The sequence below is a fragment of the Brienomyrus brachyistius genome, unplaced genomic scaffold (genome assembly GCF_023856365.1).
Source record: "Brienomyrus brachyistius isolate T26 unplaced genomic scaffold, BBRACH_0.4 scaffold277, whole genome shotgun sequence".
Classification (NCBI taxonomy): Eukaryota; Metazoa; Chordata; class Actinopteri; order Osteoglossiformes; family Mormyridae; genus Brienomyrus; species Brienomyrus brachyistius.
This window is the reverse complement of record NW_026042552.1, coordinates 83,789-105,830: the sequence shown is the minus strand read 5'-3', so window position 1 is coordinate 105,830 and position 22,042 is coordinate 83,789. Positions and strand designations below refer to the sequence as shown.

The 22,042-nt window shown below is 41.8% G+C and overlaps 2 protein-coding genes and 1 long non-coding RNA gene across 4 annotated transcripts; 2 read left to right on the top strand and 1 right to left on the bottom strand.

Annotated features, from left to right (window-relative positions):
• Positions 1–71: 71 nt before the first annotated feature.
• Positions 72–8,778, top strand: LOC125728392 (interferon-induced protein with tetratricopeptide repeats 1B-like). The gene is made up of 4 exons (XM_049005390.1): positions 72–802; positions 939–1,021; positions 1,348–2,805; positions 7,951–8,778. The coding sequence occupies exons 2-3, from the start codon at positions 1,017–1,019 to the stop codon at positions 2,780–2,782; spliced, it is 1,440 nt and encodes a 479-aa protein (XP_048861347.1). The 5' UTR covers positions 72–802; positions 939–1,016; the 3' UTR covers positions 2,783–2,805; positions 7,951–8,778.
• On the bottom strand, positions 1,375–17,638 carry LOC125728399 (uncharacterized). The gene is made up of 3 exons (XR_007389056.1): positions 17,429–17,638; positions 6,611–6,650; positions 1,375–1,441 (listed from the first exon to the last, which is right to left on the bottom strand). It is a non-coding gene; the product is annotated as an uncharacterized LOC125728399 (long non-coding RNA).
• On the top strand, positions 6,138–18,726 carry LOC125728394 (interferon-induced protein with tetratricopeptide repeats 1B-like). 2 transcript variants are annotated; one of them, XM_049005393.1, is made up of 3 exons: positions 6,138–6,283; positions 6,517–6,871; positions 17,650–18,726. In XM_049005393.1, exons 1-3 carry the CDS (start codon positions 6,279–6,281, stop codon positions 18,724–18,726), a joined length of 1,437 nt encoding a protein of 478 aa, XP_048861350.1. In that variant the 5' UTR covers positions 6,138–6,278. The 2 variants fall into 2 exon arrangements, with proteins under 2 accessions (XP_048861350.1, XP_048861351.1); XM_049005394.1 differs by lacking the exon at positions 17,650–18,726 and having other exon boundaries at positions 6,264–6,283; positions 6,517–8,717.
• Positions 18,727–22,042: the final 3,316 nt, after the last annotated feature.

Here is a 22,042-nt window from a genome sequence, read left to right as displayed (position 1 = left end):
GGCATGGAGCAATAATCGCCATTAAATGAAAAATTGACAGCAAATTTATTTATCATTGTCACGTGAGGCAAATACACCGTAAATCATAAATGTCTACAGTTCATATTAAAACAAGGTTTGAATATGGTGTGTTTTCAGTAAATTGACTTTATCAATGAAGCTTTTGAAGCGTTAATCGCACGTGTTGTGCCAGAACGTGATTCGAGGTTTCGAACCAATATTTTTAGCCTAAGGAGACACCTAGTGGATGTCAGAACGTATAGCAACGCTTTAAACAATCTGAGGGTGACGTCTCCGTGTTTGAAATGCACGAATAATGTTGGTCGGTATGACACCAGCATCTAATTGTATTACGCTAAATATAACCTTAAAAATACTACAAGTGTTTCTATAAGTGTACTTGTGACTAATAGCTTGAATTGCAAAATTATGGTACTATGAAAAAGAGGAAATGTGTCTGTGAAGCATTCTAGGAATTTCTGTTTAGCTACCTGCGTAAAACAAAACTTAAGCATGAATAGAAACTGTTCGACGTGACTTTGGTTACTTCACTTACCTCCATATTACTCATACAGAGAGTTAATTATCTGTTCAAAATTTAAAAAGTAACAAGTTTAATGAGTACAACATTGTTTTAAATAATTATTTATTTATTCATTATTTTAAATGTTATTTTCATCAGTAGATTATATATTCTAGAGATTTACATCTAACTTTGTGTACAGTGGTATTTAGGTTTTTACTATTTCAGAGCAAGAAATGTAGCCAATGGACAGCTTTTGAAACAAAAGAGAAACAAAAGGTATTCTGCAAGTTTTGTTTCCGCTAGAAGTAAACAGAAATATTTGCTTTGTTTTTTAAAGCCCTGCGTCATAGTCACTCCTGTTTTAAAGCGATGTGTCATAGTCACTCCTATCTCATGTATATAAAACCGACAGCATTTTATCAGACCGGAACCGATGATATCAACAACACACCGAGGTCAAGATTGGCATTAACAGCTTTATTTTGCTGCGATGGCGTGAGTATAATTGGGTAGAGTTTTCTGTGTTATCGGACTTGTATAGACGACTGATCAATTATTTCAATAACAATAACAATGCAAAATACAAAAATGTTAGTTTCATATTTTGCACCTGTAAGATATAGGTATGTTTACAGAGAATAATAGGCCTAGTTTTAATGTATGGACAGAAAGTTTTGACTAAATATAAAAATGTGAATAGATTAATAGTAGTTTCAACAGGAAATATTAAGTAAATATACTGCTGTAATATAGCAGCTGGGTTGTTAACCAGTGTTACTGACATTAATACTGTTTCTCATTTGTCTACAATGCTGCTGTAGGTTGAACCAGGAAACTTCACTTAAAATAAAACTTATTCAACTTCAGTGCCACTTCACCTGGGGTCTCAGGAAAGAGGACACTGACCTCAGTGACCTGCAAAATAGACTGGAGGATGATATCAATTTCAGTTCACCTGATCAAGCCGGGGGCAAGCACTTATTTAGCTATTTGGCTTTTGTGAATTATTTGCAAGACCAGCCAGAAGAAGCACTCGCTAACTTGGCAAAGGCTGAAGACCACATTCGTAAACACAACAAAGAATGTGAGAAAATGCTCATTGTAACATATGGAAACTTTGCATGGCTGTACTACCACTTGAACGACCATGCAAAATCTATGAGTTATCTGGAGAAGGTGGAAGATATTAAGCAGCGATTTCCAACACAGTCTCCTACTGCTTTTCATGCGGAGGTCTACGGAGAGATGGGATGGACCTTCCTCAAGTATTCTAGGATATACCACGAGAAAGCTAAAGAGTGCTTTGAGAAAGCCTTGAAAGAGTATCCAGACAATCCTGACTGGAACTGTGGTTATGCTACAGCGCTGTACCGGGTTGAATCTGAGAGCAACACAACTGCAGATTCACCAGCTGGTAAACAGCTAAGGCGTGCCTTAGAGCTGAGCCCTGGGGATTCTTATATCATGGCGCTTTTGGGTCTAAAACTAGCTGAATCTGGGAGATTGAATGAGGCAGAGGAATTGATTGAAAGAGCTCTCATGATTTCACCAGACAACCCTCATGTCATGCGGTATGTTGCAAAGTTTTTCAGAAGACATGGATCTATGGATAAGGCCATAGACCTTTTGAAGCGAGCCCTTGAAGAAACACCCAATTCAGCCTTTCTTCATCATCAAATTGCTGCCTGCTATAGGAATAAAAGATTCAACTTGTGCAGAAATGGAGGGAAAAACAACAATAGAGAAGAGGTTGAACACCTTCTCCTACTTGCCATCCATCATTGTGAGAAGGCTATTGAGATGAAGTCCTCCTTCATTTATGCCTTGATAGATCTAGCTCTTTTACATGCAGAGAAGAGAAACCTCACCAAAGCCGAGGAGCTGTTTCAGGAAGCATTTCAGGTGGCCAGAGCAAAAAATGACAACTTGCAAAATGTCCATAAATGTTATGGTGACTTCCAGCTGTATACCAAAAGATCAGAGTCTCTGGCCATAGAGCATTACATGAAAGGGTGTCAACTTCAGAAAGATAGCAAAATGTGTGAGAAGTGTGTTAAGAAATTGGAAATGATAGCAAAGAGGCACATTGACAGGAATCCGAGTGATGGGGAAGCTTTTGGGATTCTGGGATATGTTAATAAGCTAAGGGGTGACAAGCTTCAAGCCATAGAGTGCTATGAGAAAGCTCTTTTACATAGTCCAGGGAACGGTGAGTTTCTCACAGCTCTCTGTGACCTTCGGCTTTCTCTGCACTAGTCGCTGGCCATGTTTACCACTACCTGTGCTCACTGTCTGTAACTCTTTGAAATTTGAATAGTTGATATTGAAAGTGGTTAACATTTTTTTTAATGATTATCTTAATTTTTATCGTTCAGTATATTAATGTTTATTTGACTTCTTGTGTTTCATCATCTTATAGGCATATAACATGCATTATATTTGCAACTATTTTGACTGCACACAAACCATCAGTTTCAGAATTTCATCTCCTAATCTAAACCAATCAATATTTATTATGAGAAAGTATTTTTTTCATGATTTACATAAAAAAAATTAAATAAAATGAAAAAGAAAATCCACTGCACACCGAATCGAGGGGAAACACATTGTATAATAAAAAAAAATTGATGATTTTGCCAAGGGCGGCATGGTGGTGCAGTGGTTAACACTGTTGTCTCACATCTCTAGGATATGATTCACTTTGGAAATTAACTCTTCTTATGTAACTGAATATTTGCTAAGGGGCACAAAGGAGTAAATGAAAAAATCTGAATGCCATTGGTTGTGTGGTAAGTTTGACACTATTTAAAGTATAGTATTTATTTATTCATTTGTTTATTTAAATATTTCATAATAAGTACCATATGACACTATTAACTTAAATCACACTCCACTGTGAATGAAACAATCTATTCTAATGACTTCTTGTTTGATTTTAAATGGCTGTGTATTGCTATTGTCACGATCTTCAAATAAACATTTCAATGATCATTTCATTTCAATCTAAATACATTTTTTTTAATTATCATTTTAGATACAACATATTGTTGTGAGCTTGTTTGGAACAGGGCTGTTAAGGCGTACAAAATGTGCCGCAAAGCACAGCCTTCTATTTAAAAATGTATACCTTTATTATGAATTACAAATGCATTTACCCATCCATCCATTTTCCAAACCTCTTATCCTACTGGGTTGGCGGGGGGTCGGGAGTAATGGGCACGAGGCAAGGAACAACCTCTGGATGGGGGGCCAACCCATCACAGTGCACACTCACACACCATTCACTCACGCATCCACACCTACGGGTAATTTAGCAACTCCAATCAACATGTTTTTGGATTGTGGGGGGAAACCAGAGAACCCGGAGGAAACCCCACGACGACATGGGGAGAACATGCAAACTCCACACACATGTGACCCAGGCGAAGACTTGAACTTGGGTCCCAGAGGTGTGAGGCGAAAGTGCTAACCACCGCACCACCATGCCGCCCGACAAACACATTTAAATTAAGTTAAATATTGTTGCATGACAGATTAGCCGAGCATACAAAGCAGCTGCTTCCTTGCCGTATAACTACAGTGGCGTTTATTGTTCCCCAACCAAATAGCTAAAATATGCGGACTATGCACGCCGTGTAACTTTCGTGTTATGTGCGTTTATACGTATTTATTAATGATTGTAAGGCGTCGATTTACCGCCAGTGACTGCAAGCACATTATGAAGTGTATACACAAACATTGAAATATGCATTCAAATTCGCCCATAAAGAAATATGAAAAATCAATTTGTTGAAAGATATTACAGTCAAAAAACTGAATTAAGCTAACTTTACCTGCCTGAGTTAAGGTTTAAACCTGAAACCACTCTCAGGGATACCTACCTGGTATTCACGCTTCATGATATATCTGAGGATATGCGGATCTATACTGAAATACCCTAAAAAAGGAATTTAAACCTTAACTCCAACACCACGGTATAGTTAGCTTTGTATGCAGTTTCCGGCTGTAATATTTTTCATATATTTCATTGCTTGTGTGCGTATTTCACGTTCAACAGTCCAGCTGTGTTGCTTAAAATCACCAGCGGTGAATGGACACAGTGCAATTATTAATAAATAGATGCACACAAAATCACACTATTGAAGTTGGCCTACATAGTGTGCATTGTACCCCATAGTTTATAGCTTAAAGCACACCGTACAGGACATGTCTGTATCACTTAGGTTGATACTTATTCGTCAATAGATAAATTTCCTTTTGCAGTTTAAACAGACACAGAGCAGTTATTACTGGTAATTGAAATGTTTTTGCGGGATCTCGCAAAAGTCCATCCCAGCTTAGTGAGATCTCGTAATGTGTTTTTCAACCACCGATTTCTTTTCTCTCCAGTATTCAAATCCCACTGGGGCGATGCAATATTCTAAAAGGCGTTAATTCCCACTTTAGGGGAAACGAAACTGATTCTGTTAATCTGGCTTTTGCAGAAAATAAAAGACAATATTTATTTTGGATGTAAATTAACTGGATGTCGTAGTCAGTCCTGTGTCATTTAAGTAAGACCAACAGGACATGTAATATGGATACAATGTAATAATGATAACTGTTAGAGAAAAAGTGATCCTGAACATCCAAGGGGTGTGGAGCAGAGGGACCTTATCAATCAGATTTGTTGATCATCAGCACGTATAATATATGTGAGGCAAATACAGTGTAAATCATAAATCAAATGTCCTATAGTTCATATTAAAACAAGGTGTGAATACGGTATTTTTCACTAAATCCTAGACTTAGTGACAGGCCGATAAATCTTCATGAAGCTTTTGAGACGTTCCCCACACGTACTGGGCCGCAACGTCTTTGGAGGCTTCAAACCTATATTTTAAGCCTAGGGAGACACCTAGTGGACTTGAGAATGTACAGCAATACTTTAAACAATCTGAGAGTGACGTCTCCACATTTGCAATGAATGAATGATGTCGTTGGTATCTAATTGACCGTCTGTCTATAACCATAACCACTTAATCCCAACAGGGGTAGCAGGGAGACTAGAACTTATTCTGGGAACAAGGGGCGCAGGTGGGAACCAACCTCTCAAACACCACAGGGCACACACACGCACACAACCACAGGGCCACCTTAGAATTACCAATTAACCTACCGTGCACGCTTTTGGACCATGGAGAAAACCGGAGGCCCCAGCAGAAATCCACATGAACCCGGGGAGTGTAACACCGGCTACATTGCAAAATGATGGTATCAAAAGAGGAAAGGTGTCTGTAAAGCATTCTTGGGATTCCTGTTTGGTTACCTGCGTAAAACGAAAACTTAAGCGTAAATGGAAACTGTTCGATGTGACTTTGGCTACTTCGATTCATTTTTATTCACTTGCCTGGTTTATTTAATTTCTCCCACAATATCTACCCAAATAAACATTTGACTGAATATCTGTTAAAAGGACAGGATTTATTATTGTTTTTTTTACGATTTCAGAGGAAACATTGTAGCTAATGTGTGACTGAAACAAAAGGGAAACGAAAAGTATTCTGTAAGTTTCGTTTCTGCTAGAAGTAAACAGAAATATTTGCTTTGTTTTTTAAAGCACTGCGTCATAGTCACTCGTGTTTTAAAGCGATGTGTCATAGTTACTCCTATCTCATGTATATAAAACCGACAGCATTTTATCAGATCGGAACCGATGATATCAACAACACACCGAGGTCAAGATTGGCATTAACAGCTTTATATTGCTGCGATGGCGTAAGTATAATGGGGTAGAGTTTTCTGTGTTATCGGACTTGTATAGACGACTGATCAATTATTTAAATAACAATTACAATGCAAAATGCAAAAATGTTAGTTTCATATTTTGCACCTAGTAGTTTCAACAGGAAATATTAAGTAAATATACTGCTGTAATATAGCAGCTGGGTTGTTAAACCAGTGTTACTGACAATAGTACTGTTTCTCGTTACCTTACAATGCTGCTGTAGGTTGAACCAGGAAACTGCACTAAGAGAAAAACTTATTCAGCTTCAGTGCCACTTCACCTGGGCTCTCCGGAAAGAGGACACTGATCTCAGTGACTTGCAAAATAGACTGGAGGATGATGTCAGTTTCAGTTCAGCTGATCAAGCCGGGGACAAACACTTATTCAGCTTTTTGGCTTTTGTGAACTATTTGCAAGACCAGCCAGAAGAAGCACTTGCTAACTTGACAAAGGCTGAAGACCACATTCGTAAACACAACAAAGAATGTGAGAAAATGCTCATTGTAACATATGGAAACTTTGCATGGCTGTACTACCACTTGAACGACCATGCAAAATCTATGAGTTATCTGGAGAAGGTGGAAGATATTAGGCAGCGATTTCCAACACAGTCTCCTACTGCTTTTCATGCAGAGGTCTACGGAGAGATGGGATGGACCTTCCTCATGTATTCTAGGACATACCACAAGAAAGCTAAAGAGTGCTTTGAGAAAGCCTTGAAAGAGTATCCGGACAATCCTGACTGGAACTGTGGTTATGCTACAGCGCTGTACCGGGCTGAATATGACAGCAACACAACTGCAGATTCACCAGCTACTAAACAGCTAAGGCGTGCCTTAGAGCTGAGCCCTGGGGATTCTTATATCATAGCACTTTTGGGTCTAAAACTAGCTGAATCTGGGAGATTGAATGAGGCAGAGGAATTGATTGAAAGAGCTCTCATGATTTCACCAGACAAACCCCACATCATACGTTATGTGGCAAAGTTTTTCAGAAAACATGGATCTATGGATAAGGCCATAGACCTTTTGAAGCTTGCCCTTGAAGAAACACCAAATTCAGCCTTTCTTCATCATCAAATTGCAATCTGCTATCGGAGTAAAAGACCCAACTTGCACAGCAATGGAGGGAAAAAAATCAATAGAGAAGAGTTTGAACATCTTGAGACGGCCATTGAGATGAGGCCCTCCTTCATTATTGCCAGGATAGATCTAGCTCTTCTACATGCAGAGAAGGGTAATTTCACCAAAGCAGAGGAGCTGTTTCAGGAAGCATTTCAGGTGGCCAGAGAGAAAAATCTCAACCTGCAAGATGTTCATAAAAGTTATGGTAACTTCCAGCTGTATCACAAGAGATCAGTGTCTCTGGCCATAGAGCATTACATGAAAGGGTGTCAAATTCGGAAAGATAACAGAGCAGGGGAGCAGTGTGTTCAGAAATTGGAAATGATAGCAAAGAGGCGCATTGACAGGAATCCGAGTGATGGGGAAGCTTTTGGGATTCTGGGATATGTTAATAAGCTAAGGGGTGACAAGCTTCAAGCCATAGAGTGCTATGAGAAAGCTCTTTTACATAGCCCAGGGAACGGTGAGTTTCTCACAGCTCTCTGTGACCTTCGGCTTTCTCTGCACTAGTCGCTGGCCATGTTTACCACTACCTGTGCTCACTGTCTGTAACTCTTTGCACAAGACCTCCATACTAGGCACCATTATGGACTCTCTCCTCATTTTGTATATCTCTCATAACACTAAAGGTCATCAGAAACATCAGTAAACGAGGCTTGGGCAGGATGCCTGATGCGTTGCCACCAGAGAATGTTCCAGGTTTGATATTACAGGCCTAGAAGAAGCTGACCTCATCAAATGAAGCCTCAAATTACTCACACAGCCAGTCTTGGGCTCCGCCCTCCAAGCTAAGACTGTAAGTCCACAAAAAGTTTGTTACACAGCAGTGAACATGAGTGACAAGTTATAAAATCTGAAATGCAAAGGAGCCTCTCTTGGAGCCGATGGTCAAAAAGACGATCGCTGAAATCTAAAGGTGCTCCAGACCTGGGAAACAGCAAACCTGCATAATTCCTGAAATCAATGCATTAGTGAATGCAATTGGATGCTGGGATACATTTATCAAGTAAAAACTATGAAAGGTCCAACTGTACAATGCTATGCAGTGGCTCTATTACATGATCATGCAAATGGAGAACTGGGAAGCTGGTGTGAGCTTATAATTTGAATAGCTGATATTTAAAGTGTTTAACATTGTGTAATCATTATCTAAATTTTTATCATTCAGTATATTAATGTGTATTCGATTTCTTGAGTTTTATTTTATGTTACAGGCATATAACATGCATTATCTTTGTAACTATTTTACTGTACACAAACCATCAGTCTCAAAGTGTCATATAATCTAAACCAATCAGTAGCTATTGTGGAAAATGATTTTTTCATCATACACACACACACACACACACACATACAAAAACTTTACATAAAATGGGAAAAATCCACTCCAAATTGAGGGGAAACACATTATATTAAATAAAAAGATTTAATAAAAAGATATGATTCACTTTGGAAATTAACTCTTCTTATGTAACTGAATATTTGTTAGGGGGCACAAAAGAGCGAATGAAAAAATGGGAATGGCCTTGGTTGTGCGACAAGTTTAGCGTTATGTTAAGTATAGCATTTATGTATTTATTTATATATGTATGTCTAAACCAATACCGTATGACACTATTAATTTGAATCACACTCCAATGTGAATGAAACAATCTATTCTAATGACTTGTTGCTTGATTTTAATGGCTTGGTATTGCTATTGTCACGATCTTCAAATAAACATTTCAATAACATCTAAAAACGTTTTTTAAATGATAATTTTAAATGTGAGCTTATTTCGTACAAAATGTGCCCCAAAACACAGCCCGACTTTTTCTATTTAAAAATGTATACATTTATTATGAATTTCAAACGCATTTAAATTAAGTTAAATATTGTTGCATGACAGATTTTTTTCCTCTCCAGTATTCAAATCCCACTGGGGTGATGCAATATTCTAAAAGGCGTTAATTCCCACTTAAGGGGAAACGAAACTTGTTCTGTTAATCTGGCTTTTGCAGAAAGTAAAAGCCAATATTTATTTTGGATTTTATTTAACCGGATGCATCGTAGTCCCTCCTGTGTCATTTAAATAAGACCGACAATGTCTTGTCAGACCGAAAAGGACGTTATCAACGACACACCGAAGTCGGGTTTTACACTAACAGCTTTATCTTGCTGCAATGGCGTAAGTATATACTGCGACCGTTCATTAATTTCAATAACAACAACAATACAAAATGAAAAATATAAGTTTCATATTAATTGCACATATAAAATAAACATTTACAGAGAATATCTTTGATGTTTTGACAGGATGTTTTGACAAACTGTTTTGAGTTTGAAATGCATGGTCTATTGTTGGTATGACAGCAGAATCTAATTATATTATGCTAAATATAACCTTAAAAATACTATCAGTGTTTCTATAAGTATATTTGTGACTAATGGCTTGAATTGCAAAATTATGGTACTACGAAAAGAGGAAAGCCCACGTAAAAAGAAATCAAGCGTAAATAGAAACTGTTCAATGTGACTTCGGCTACTTCAATTCACAGCATATTACTCACACCTGGGACGGATTACGGACAGGGCCAGCGGGGCCGCTGCCCAGGGGCCCTTGGGGTGCAGGGGGCCCGTGGGGCCCCTAGCCCAAAACAATTTGCAACGCTTATCAACAATGTATTTTCGTTTGTCTATTTTAGAGGGCCTACATTCTTTGATCCTCTGCCTACAAGGGCCCCTGACCCTATAGGGAGGGCGTTTGGCTGCCAAGGGCCCTTGAATTGTGGTGGTGGTGGTGGGGGGGGACCCTCGCGAACGTTTTGCCCGGGGGCTCACACAACCCATAATCCGTCCCTGACTCACACAGATAGTATATCTTGTTTTCATAATAAAAAAATACATGTTTAATGAGTACAACGTGTGTATTGTGATTGTAAATAACAGAAAGAGGGGTATTTTTAAGTAGGACTCTGAATTTCACATTAAGTGTTTTCATTAGGTTACATTTGACTGTAAGGTGTGCTTTATACAGTCATTGTTATATATAATCACCTGCGTTACTTACAGTTGTATTTATGCAGTGGCTCTATTACATGATCATGCAAATGGAGAGCTGGGAAGCTGGTGTGAGCTTATAATTTGAATAGCTGATATTTAAAGTGTTTAACATTGTGTAATCATTATCTAAATTTTTATCATTCAGTATATTAATGTATATTCGATTTCTTGAGTTTTATTTTATGTTACAGGCATATAACATGCATTATCTTTGTAACTATTTTACTGTATACAAACCATCAGTCTCAAAGTGTCATATAATCTAAACCAATCAGTAGCTATTGTGGAAAATGATTTTTTCATCACACACACACACACACACATGCAAAAACTTTACATAAAATGGGAAAAATCCACTCCAAATTGAGGGGAAACACATTATATTAAATAAAAAGATTTAATAAAAAGATATGATTCACTTTGGAAATTAACTCTTATTATGTAACTGAATATTTGTTAGGGGGCACAAAAGAGCGAATGAAAAAATGGGAATGGCATTGGTTGTGCGACAAGTTTAGCGTTATGTTAAGTATAGCATTTATGTATTTATTTATATATGTATGTCTAAACCAATACCGTATGACACTATTAATTTGAATCACACTCCAATGTGAATGAAACAATCTATTCTAATGACTTGTTGCTTGATTTTAATGGCTTGGTATTTTTATTGTCACGATCTTCAAATAAACATTTCAATGGCATCTATATATAGGTGTGAATGTGTGAGTGAATGGTGTGTGAGTGTGCCCTGCGATGGGCTGGCCCCCCATCCTGGGTTGTTCCCTGCCTCGTGCCCATTGCTTCCGGGACAGGCTCCGGACCCCCCGCGACCCAGTAGGATAAGCGGTTTGGAAAATGGATGGATGGATGGATGACATCTAAATACTTTTTTTAAATGATAATTTTAAATACAACATATTGTTGTGAGCTTATTTCGTACAAAATGTGCCCCAAAACACAGCCCGACTTTTCCTATTTTAAAATGTATACATTTATTATGAATTACAAATGCATTTAAATTAAGTTAAATATTGTTGCATGACAGATTTTTTTCCTCTCCAGTATTCAAATCCCACTGGGGTGATGCAATATTCTAAAAGGCGTTAATTCCCACTTCAGGGGAAACGAAACTTGTTCTGTTAATTTGGTTTTTGCAAATATTTATTTTGTATTTAAATTAACCGGATGCGTCGTAGTCACTCCTGTGTCATTTAAGTAAGACCGACAGCGTTTCGTCAGACCGAAAAGGACGTTATCAACGACACACCGAAGTCGGGTTTTACACTAACAGCTTTATCTTGCTGCAATGGCGTAAGTATATACTGCGACCGTTCATTAATTTCAATAAGAATAACAATACAAAATGAAAAATATTAGTTTCATATTAATTGCACATATAAAATAAACATTTACAAAGAATATCTGATGTTTTAACAGGATGTTTTGACTAACTGTTTTGAGTTTGAAATGCATGGTCTATTGTTGGTATATGACCGCAGAATCTAATTATATTATGCTAAATATAACCTTAAAAATACTATCAGTGTTTCTATAAGTATACTTGTGACTAATGGCTTGAATTGCAAAATTATGGTAGGCCTACTACGAAAAGAGTTAAGCCTGCGTAAAAAGAAAACAAGCGTAAATAGAAACTGCTACTTCAATTCACAGCATATTACTCACACAAACAGTATATTTTGTTTTCATAATAAAAAAATACATGTTTAATGAGTAAAACGTGTGTATTTTGATTGTAAACAACAGAAAGAAGGGTATTTTTAAGTAGTGAATTTCGCATTAAGTGTTTTCATTAGGCTACATTTGACTGTAAGGTGTGCTTTATACAGTCATTATTATATATAATCACCTGCGTTACTTACAATTGTATTTAATAAAAAAAAATGGTTTCATAGCCCTAATTTAACTACTTGATCATATTGTGATTAATCACACCTAACATTAAAATTAATAATCATAAATATTTACACATTGAATCCTTAATGTACAATTTACACAAAGGGGAGTACATGAGTTGTTAAGTGTGTGTGTGTGTATAAATATATATAATATATATATATACACACACAAACATATATGCAGTCATGCCTCACTTAATGAGGAGGATACATTCTGCAAACATCATACAACATCATTGCTGTGTGAACGTCATATAGTGTCCTTACACAAACCTAGATGGCATAGCCTACTACACTCCTGGGCTACAGTAAGCTGGCAAGAGTACACTCTAAAATAACGATGAATAGTACAGTATAGTAAATACATAAATCAGTAACATAGTTACCATTATCAAGTATTATGTACTGTACATAATTATGTGCTATATGTTTATACAACTGGCAGCGCAGTCTTTTTTTTTTTACCCCAGTATCACCACAAACACGCGAGTAATGTCTCGTAACGTCAATAGGCGATAGGAATGTTTCGACTCCATAATAATCTAGTGACCAACCATCGTATATGTGGTCTGTTATTGACCAAAATGTTACGCAGCGCATAACTATATATTTGAGGTGAGAAAAATGACAAGACCTGTATTTGTTAATTTTATCATACATAGTGATTATTGTAGGTTGCATTGATTTTCTTTTTACTACTGGGGTGTCGGAAACAGAAGAGAAGACATGTATTTAGTTCATGAACGTTCCACAAACCCAGTCTGTCACCATCAGGTGCGTTGGTTTGGTTGCTATGGGACTCAAACAAATATCAAATGTCATACCATGCTTACTGCTTACATGCACAGCAGCTGAAAAGACCCTGCAATGGCAGTCTGGTGAGATTTGGGTGTAACACCGGCTACATTAAAAAATGATGGTATCAAAAGAGGAAAGGTGTCTGTAAAGCATTCTAAGAATTTGTGTTTGGTTACCTGCGTAAAACGAAAACTTAAGCATAAATGGAAACTGTTCAATGTGACTTTGGCTGCTTCAATTCATAGTATGTTACTCATAGTCAGAGTTAAATATGTTTTCATAATAAAAAATTACATGTTTCATGAGTACAACATCCCCTCCTGGAGCCAACACCTTATCGTGGTGGAGGGGTTTGCGTGTTACAATGATCCCAGGAGCTATGTTGTCTGGGGCTTTATGCCCCTGGTAGGGTCACCCAAGGCAAACAGGTCCTGGGTGAGGAACCAGACGAAGCACGGCTCAAAAACCCCTTATGATGAGAAAAATCCTGGATTCACGTTTTCCCTTGCCCGGACGCGGGTCACCGGGGCCCCCCCCTGGAGCCAGGCCTGGGGGTGGGGCTCGATGGCGAGTGCCTGGCGGCCAGGCCTACACCCATGGGGCCTGGTCGGGCGCAGCCCGAACAAGGCACGTGGGTCCCCCCTCCAATGGGCTCACCACCCATGGGAGGGGCCATAGGGGTCGGGTGCGAAGTGATCTGGGCGGCGGCCAAAGGTGGGGACCTTGGCGGTCCGATCCTCGGCTGCAGAAGCTAGCTCTAGGGACATGGAATGTCACCTCTCTGATGGGGAAGGAGCCTGAGCTGGTGCGCGAGGTTGTGAAGTTCCGGCTAGATATAGTCGGACTCACCTCGACGCACGGCTTGGGCTCTGGAACCAGTCTCCTTGAGGGGGGTTGGACCCTTTTCCACTCTGGAGTTGCCCGCGGGGAGAGGCGCCGAGCGGGCGTGGGCATACTTATTGCCCCCAGGCTGGGCGCCTGTACATTGGGGTTTACCGCAGTGGACGAGAGGGTAGCCTCCCTCCGCCTTCGGGTGGGGAGACGGGTCCTGACTGTTGTTTGCGCTTATGCGCCAAACAGCAGTTCGGAATACCCACCCTTTTTGGAGTCCTTGGAAGGGGTGTTGGAGAGCGCTCCTCCTGGGGACTCCCTTGTTCTGCTGGGGGACTTCAATGCTCACGTGGGCAGCGACAGTGAGACCTGGAGGGGCGTGATTGGGAGGAACGGCCCCCCCGATCTGAACCCGAGCGGTGTTTTGTTATTGGACTTCTGTGCTCGTCACGGACTGTCCATAATGAACACCATGTTCAAGCATAAGGGTGTCCATATGTGCACTTGGCACCAGGACACCCTAGGCCGCAGTTCGATGATCGACTTTGTAGTCGTGTCGTCGGACTTGCGGCCGCATGTTTTGGACACTCGGGTGAAGAGAGGGGCGGAGCTGTCAACCGATCACTACCTGGTGGTGGGTTGGCTCCGCTGGTGGGGGAGGAAGCCGGCCAGGCCTGGCAGGCCCAAGCGTATAGTGAGGGTCTGCTGGGAACGTCTGGCGGAATCCCCTGTCAGGGAGAGTTTCAACTCCTACCTCCAGCAGAACTTCTCCCATATCCCGGGGGAGGCGGGGGACATTGAGTCCGAATGGGCCATGTTCCGTGCCTCCATTGTGGAGGCGGCTGACCGGAGCTGCGGCCGCAAGGTGGTCGGTGCCTGTCGCGGCGGTAATCCCCGAACCCGCTGGTGGACACCGGTGGTAAGGGATGCCGTCAAGCTGAAGAAGGAGTCTTATCGGGCCTTTCTGGCCTGTGGGACTCCAGACGCAGCTGACGGCTACCGGCAGGCCAAGCGGAATGCGGCTTTGGCGGTCGCTGAGGCAAAAACTCGGGTGTGGGAGGAGTTTGGTGAGGCCATGGAGAACGACTTCCGGACGGCTTCGAGGAGATTCTGGTCCACCATCCGGCGGCTCCGGGCAGGAAAGCGGTGCAGCATCAACACTATTTATGGTGGGGATGGTGCGCTGCTGACCTCAGCTCGGGACGTTTTGGGTCGGTGGAGGGAGTACTTCGAAGACCTCCTCAATCCCACCGACACGCCTTCCAATATGGAAGCAGAGTGTGGGGATTTGGGGGTGGACTCGCCTATCTCGGGGGTGGAGGTCGCTGAGGTGGTCAAAAAGCTCCTCGGTGGCCGGGCCCCGGGGGTGGACGAGATTCGCCCAGAGTTCCTCAAGGCTCTGGATGCTGCGGGGCTGTCCTGGTTGACACGCATCTGCAGCATCGCGTGGGCATCGGGGGCAGTACCTCTGGACTGGCAGACCGGGGTGGTGGTCCCCCTCTTTAAGAAGGGGGACCGGAGGGTGTGCTCCAACTACAGGGGGATCACACTCCTCAGCCTCCCTGGTAAGGTCTATTCGGGGGTCCTGGAAAGGAGGGTCCGCCGGATTGTCGAACCTCGGATTCAGGAGGAGCAGTGTGGTTTTCGCCCTGGCCGTGGAACAGTGGACCAGCTCTATACTCTCAGCAGGGTTCTGGAGGGTTCATGGGAGTTTGCCCGACCAGTCTACATGTGTTTTGTGGACTTGGAAAAGGCATTCGACCGTGTCCCTCGTGGGGTCCTGTGGGGAGTGCTCCGGGAGTATGGGGTACCGGGCTCCCTTTTAAGGGCGGTTCGGTCCCTGTATGACCGGTGCCAGAGTTTGGTCCGCATGGGCGGCAATAAGTCGGACTCGTTTCCGGTGAGGGTTGGACTCCGTCAGGGCTGCCCTTTGTCACCGATTCTGTTCATAGTTTTTATGGACAGAATTTCTAGGCGCAGCCAGGGCGTTGAGGGCGTCCGGTTCGGTGACCTCAGGATTAGGTCTCTGCTTTTTGCAGATGATGTGGTTCTGTTGGCCTCATCGAGCCGTGACCTTCAGCTCTCGCTGGAGCAGTTCGCAGCCGAGTGCGAAGCGGCTGGGATGAGAATCAGCACCTCCAAATCCGAGACCATGGTTCTCAGCCGGAAAAGGGTAGAGTGCTCTCTCCGGGTTGGGGATGGGGTCCTCCCCCAAGTGGAGGAGTTTAAGTATCTCGGGATCTTGTTCACGAGTGGGGGAACGATGGAGCGGGAGATCGACAGGCGGATCGGTGCGGCGTCGGCAGTCATGCGGGCGCTGCATCGGTCTGTCATGGTGAAGAGAGAGCTGAGCCAAAAGGCGAAGCTCTCGATTTACCAGTCGATCTACGTTCCTACCCTCACCTATGGTCATGAGCTTTGGGTAGTGACCGAAAGAACGAGATCGCGGGTACAAGCGGCCGAAATGAGTTTCCTCCGCAGGGTGGCTGGGCTCTCCCTTAGAGATAGGGTGAGGAGCTCAGTCATTCGGGAGGGACTCAGAGTAGAGCCGCTGCTACTCCGCATCGAGAGGAGCCAGATGAGGTGCCTCGGGCATCTGATTCGGATGCCTCCGGGACGCCTCCCTAGGGAGGTATTCCGGGCATGTCCCACTGGGAGGAGGCCCCGGGGAAGACCCAGGACACGCTGGAGAGACTATGTCTCTCGGCTGGCCTGGGAACGCCTCGGGGTCCCCCCAGAGGAGCTAGACGAAGTGGCCGGGGAGAGGGAAGTCTGGGTCTCCCTGCTGAGGCTGCTGCCCCCGCGACCCGACCCCGGATTAAGCGGGAGATGATGGATGGATGGATGGATGAGTACAACATGTATGTATTGTGATTGCAAATAATACAAATAGGGGTATGTTCTAAAGAGGTTTCAGATTTGCATTAAGTCTTGTTTTCATTAGTTGGCTATATATTCTAGAGATTTACATCTAACTTTGCATACAGTGGTATTTAGGTTTTTCACTAGCAACATAGCAAGCAATGTAGTGAGCAATGTAGCCAATATGCGCCTTTGAAACAAAAGGGAAACGAGAGGCATTATGTTAGATTGGTTTTGCTAGAAGTAAACGGCAATATTTGCGTTGTTTTTAAAAAGGATCCATCCTCGTTACTCCCGTCTCATGTATTTAAAACCAACAGCATTTTATGAGACTGGATATACCTCTGTGATAAAGCAACTGGGTTGTTAAACCAGTTTTGCACATTACTTATAATAATACTGTTTCTCGTTTGTTTACAATGCTGCTGTAGGTTGAACCAGGAAGCTTCACTAAAAAGAATTCAGCTTCAGTGCCACTTCACCTGGGGTCTCAGGAAAGAGGACACTGATCTCAGTGAGTTGCAAAACAGACTTGAGAATGATATCAATTTCAGTTCACCTGATCAAGCCGGGGACAAACACTTATTCAGCTTTTTGGCTTTTGTGAATTATTTGCAAGACCAGCCAGAAGAAGCACTCGCTAACTTGACAAAGGCTGAAGACCACATTCGTAAACACAACAAAGAATGTGAGAAGATGCTCATTGTAACATATGGAAACTTTGCATGGCTGTACTACCACTTGAACGACCATGTAAAATCCATACATTATCTGGAGAAGGTGGAAGATATTAAGCAGCGATTTCCAGCACAGTCTCCTACTGCTTTTTATGCAGAAGTCTACGGAGAAATGGGATGGACATTCCTTATGTATTCTAAGAAATACCACGAGAAAGCTAAAGAGTGCTTTGAGAAAGCCTTGAAAGAGTATCCGGACAATCCTGACTGGAACTGTGGTTATGCTACAGCGCTGTACCGGGCTGAGTATGAGAGCAACACAACTGAAGATTCACCAGCTGGTAGACAGCTAAGGCGTGCCTTAGAGCTGAGCCCTGGGGATTCTTATATCATGGCGCTTTTGGGTCTAAAACTAGCTGATTGTGGCATATTGAATGAGGCAGAGGAATTGATTGAAAGAGCTCTCATGATTTCACCAGACAAACCCCACATCATACGTTATGTGGCAAAGTTTTTCAGAAAACATGGATCTATGGATAAGGCCATAGACCTTTTGAAGCGAGCCCTTGAAGAAACACCCAATTCAGCCTTTCTTCATCATCAAATTGCAGTCTGCTATAGGAATAAAACATTCAACTTGCGTGGAAATGGAGGGAAAAACATCAGAGAAGAGATTAAATATCTTCTTCTACTTGCCATCGATCATTGTGAGAAGGCTATTGAGATGAAGTCCTCCTTCATTTATGCCATGATAGATCTAGCTCTTCTACATGCAGAGAAGGGTAATTTCACCAAAGCAGAGGAGCTGTTTCAGGAAGCATTTCAGGTGGCCAGAGCAAAAAATGACAACTTGCAAAATGTCCATAAATGTTATGGTGACTTCCAGCTGTATAAAAAAAGATCAGAGTCTCTGGCCATAGAGCATTACATGAAAGGGTGTCAAATTCAGAAAGATAGCAAAGTATGTGAGAAGTGTGTTAAGAAATTGGAAATGATAGCAAAGAGGCGCATTGACAGGAATCCGAGTGATGGGGAAGCTTTTGGGATTCTGGGATATGTTAATAAGCTAAGGGGTGACAAGCTTCAAGCCATAGAGTGCTATGAGAAAGCTCTTTTACATAGCCCAGGGAACGGTGAGTTTCTCACAGCTCTATGTGACCTTCGGCTTTCTCTGCACTAGTCGCTGGCCATGTTTACCACTACCTGTGCTCACTGTCTGTAACTCTTTGCACAAGACCTCCATACTAGGCACTATTATACATTCTCTCCTCATTTGCATATCTCACAGGTCTCAAGGTCATCTGAAGCATTGTTAAACCTCATCAAATAAAGCCTAAAATTACTCACACAGCCAGTCTTGGGCTCTGCCCTCCAAGCTAAGACTGTAAGTCCACAAAAGGTTTTTACACAGCAGTGAACATGAGTGACAAGTTATAAAATCTGAAATGCAAAGGAGCCTTTGGTCAAAAAGACGATCGCTGAAATCTAAAGGTGCTCCAGACCTGGGAAACGGCAAACCTGCATAATTCCTGAAATCAATGCATTAGTGAACGCAATTGGATGCTGGGATACATTTATCAATTAAAAACTATGAAAGGTCCAACTGTACAATGCTATGCAGTGGCTCTATTACATGATCATGCAAATGGAGAGCTGGGAAGCTGGTGTGAGCTTATAATTTGAATATCTGATATTTAAAGTGTTTAACATTTTGCAACCATTATCTTAATTAATATACTGAATGGCGGAAATTATTTCATTGATTATATTTTATGTTAGAGGTATATAACATGCATTATCTTTATAATCATTTTGATGGTTTGTGTACAATCAGTCTCAGAGTTTCAGTTCGAACCAATTAGCAGCTATTATGGAAAAATAAATTTTCAGCATATAGACAAAAAACTTTAAATAAAATGAAAAAAATGCACTGCACACCAAATTCGGGGAAATAAATTGTATAATTTACAAACCCATACTTTTTATAGCATATTCTGGTGATGTATGATTTTCTGTAACTGTCTGTTTAACTTATTAGGTTCAAATGCATAACTTCTATTTACAGCAGGCACGATGTTTATTAAAAGTGCAACTGCAAACACATGTAAACAATAAGATTTGACTGTTAGACCATTTTGGGCATCACTGCCCTGAGCTTTTCTCTGGCTTTTCCCTCCATCTTTGGCCCTTACTTGCGCTTTTCGCCGTCTTGGAGGACTGCAGTTCGTTTTGGCAGAAATAGATACGACTCGCTTTGGAAACGAACTCTTCATAAGTCACTGAATATATGTTAGGGGGCACAAAATAGTGAAAAACATCAGAATATCCTTGTGACATTACAGTTATTTATAGCAGTTTTGATGTTGTTCTGGTTTTTTCCTTCCCCACCAATCAGGAGTCAGGAGCCGCTTGTGTAGATCTTCAGATTCAGTCTTCATTGCAACAATGAAGTTACAACCAAGGCCGGACACTTAAAGTGTGTCCAATACTGTTTTACACCAATTTTTATACATTTTCTTATTGTGTAACAATATCTCGTCACTTAAGCATCATCATTCCCTCAACCATTCACCGTCGTTGTTTTCTCCCTTGGTCCACACCCCTAGATGATAAGTTTGTCAATCATCTCTTTGACTGGTTGGTGCCTCGGGTCAACATAATGGTGGCCTGACCATCTCTGCTCAGTTTTTTTAAATACCCAGCCGTGAACTTTTGGTGAACTCAGGCGAATCCCTTCCTTCAGTAGCAAACCGTGGCAGCGTCTGCTTGTTGCACATCGTCTGGCTAGAGGGTTAATAATATATTTGTCCTTCAACATAGTGATAAGCTGCAGCACCAATAAAGTACATATCCATACATCGAAGGCTAACAAAATAGCTAGCAGATACAGAAACTTCTAAGCTGACACAAGGTGCTAATTCATACTTGTTTTTCGTCACGTTGTGCACAGCAGTAATTGGTCTGCATTCTCTGAAGGTCACAAGGTCACTCTCTGCACGGTTTACATCAGCTTCTTAACAGAGTCCTAATGATTACATTCTCTATGCGTTATGAAGTGCTAAATAATATTACATAATATCTCACTACTTTCATTGTAAAGCAGACGTCGGTTTACATCAGCTTCTTAATAGAGTCGTACAATGTGCAATGGGACAATACATGAATGTGTTCATAACTTTAAAACTAGACAAGACAGGCACATCTAATGAAGTGTGCTTTGATCAGTGGACTACAGGGAACAATGCACACCTCTTGGAGTTTTAGATTATTTTTGTCTGTAATAGTTATTAATTAAGGGGGCGGCATGGTGGTGCAGTGGTTAGCACTGTTGCCTCACACCTCTGGGACCCGGGTTCGAATCTCCGCCTGGGTTACATGTGTGTGGAGTTTGCATGTTCTCCCCATGTCGTCGTGGGGTTTCCTCCGGGTACTCCGGTTTCCCCCCACAGTCCAAAAACATGCTGAGGCTACTTGGACTTACTAAATTGCCCATAGGAATGCATGTGAGAGTGCATGGTGTGTGAGTGTGCCCTGCGATGGGCTGGCCCCCCATCCTGGGTTGTTCCCAGCCTCGTGCCCATTGCTTCCGGGATAGGCTCCGGACCTCCCGCGACCCAGTAGGATAAGCGGTTTGGAAAATGGATGGATGGATGGATAGTTATTAATTATTATACTGCATCCATTTAAAGTGCAATGGGGCAACACCCTAAGGGGTTAACAGCTCTGAAACCAAATGAGACAGGCATGTCCTATGAAGTGTGCTTTGATTAGAGGAACCTGGGGGATAATGCACACCTCCTACATTTTCAGAACAACTTTCTAACAGTTATTAATTAATACATTGTATGCATATTACATGCCATTGGGGCAACACACTAATGTCACGCCCATCCAGGTGGGACCTAGTTACGGAAGGCGATCTTCCGTTGATTATCTCAGCGTCATAAGCAGATCAGACGCGACTCCCGGTGCAAAGTATTGTTGCCGATGTTGTGGAACACTACCGAGCGCTTACTTGTCTCTCATCTCTCCCCATTTCCCATCCTGCTCCGTCTTGCCTGCCTCGTCCGTCCATCCCTCCGGTCCCGTCCTCGTCAACCCGGCCTGCTGATCGTCTTTCTGTCCCTTCCATGTCTGTAGGATTGACTCGACCGGCGATTGACCTCTGGCTTGTCCCACGACCACGATTCTTGTCTCCCGATTTGGCTCTGTTGCTTGTGTCCTTAATAAACCTGCTACGTATCCGCAATCAGGGATCCGCTTGCTTTTTGCCTCCGTCGCATAACGACTAAAACTTAATGCTAATGTGTTAAATGTGATGAAACACGTGATCAAGCAATTCAGCGGCAGTACATTTGCTTTGTCCCACAGTGGACTGCTTAAATCACACCTTACAACTAATTTATGGGTTAATATTGTTATCGATTAACTGTCAATATGTATGAGATGGAGCAATAGCATGTAATATGGATACAATGTAATAATGATAACTGTTA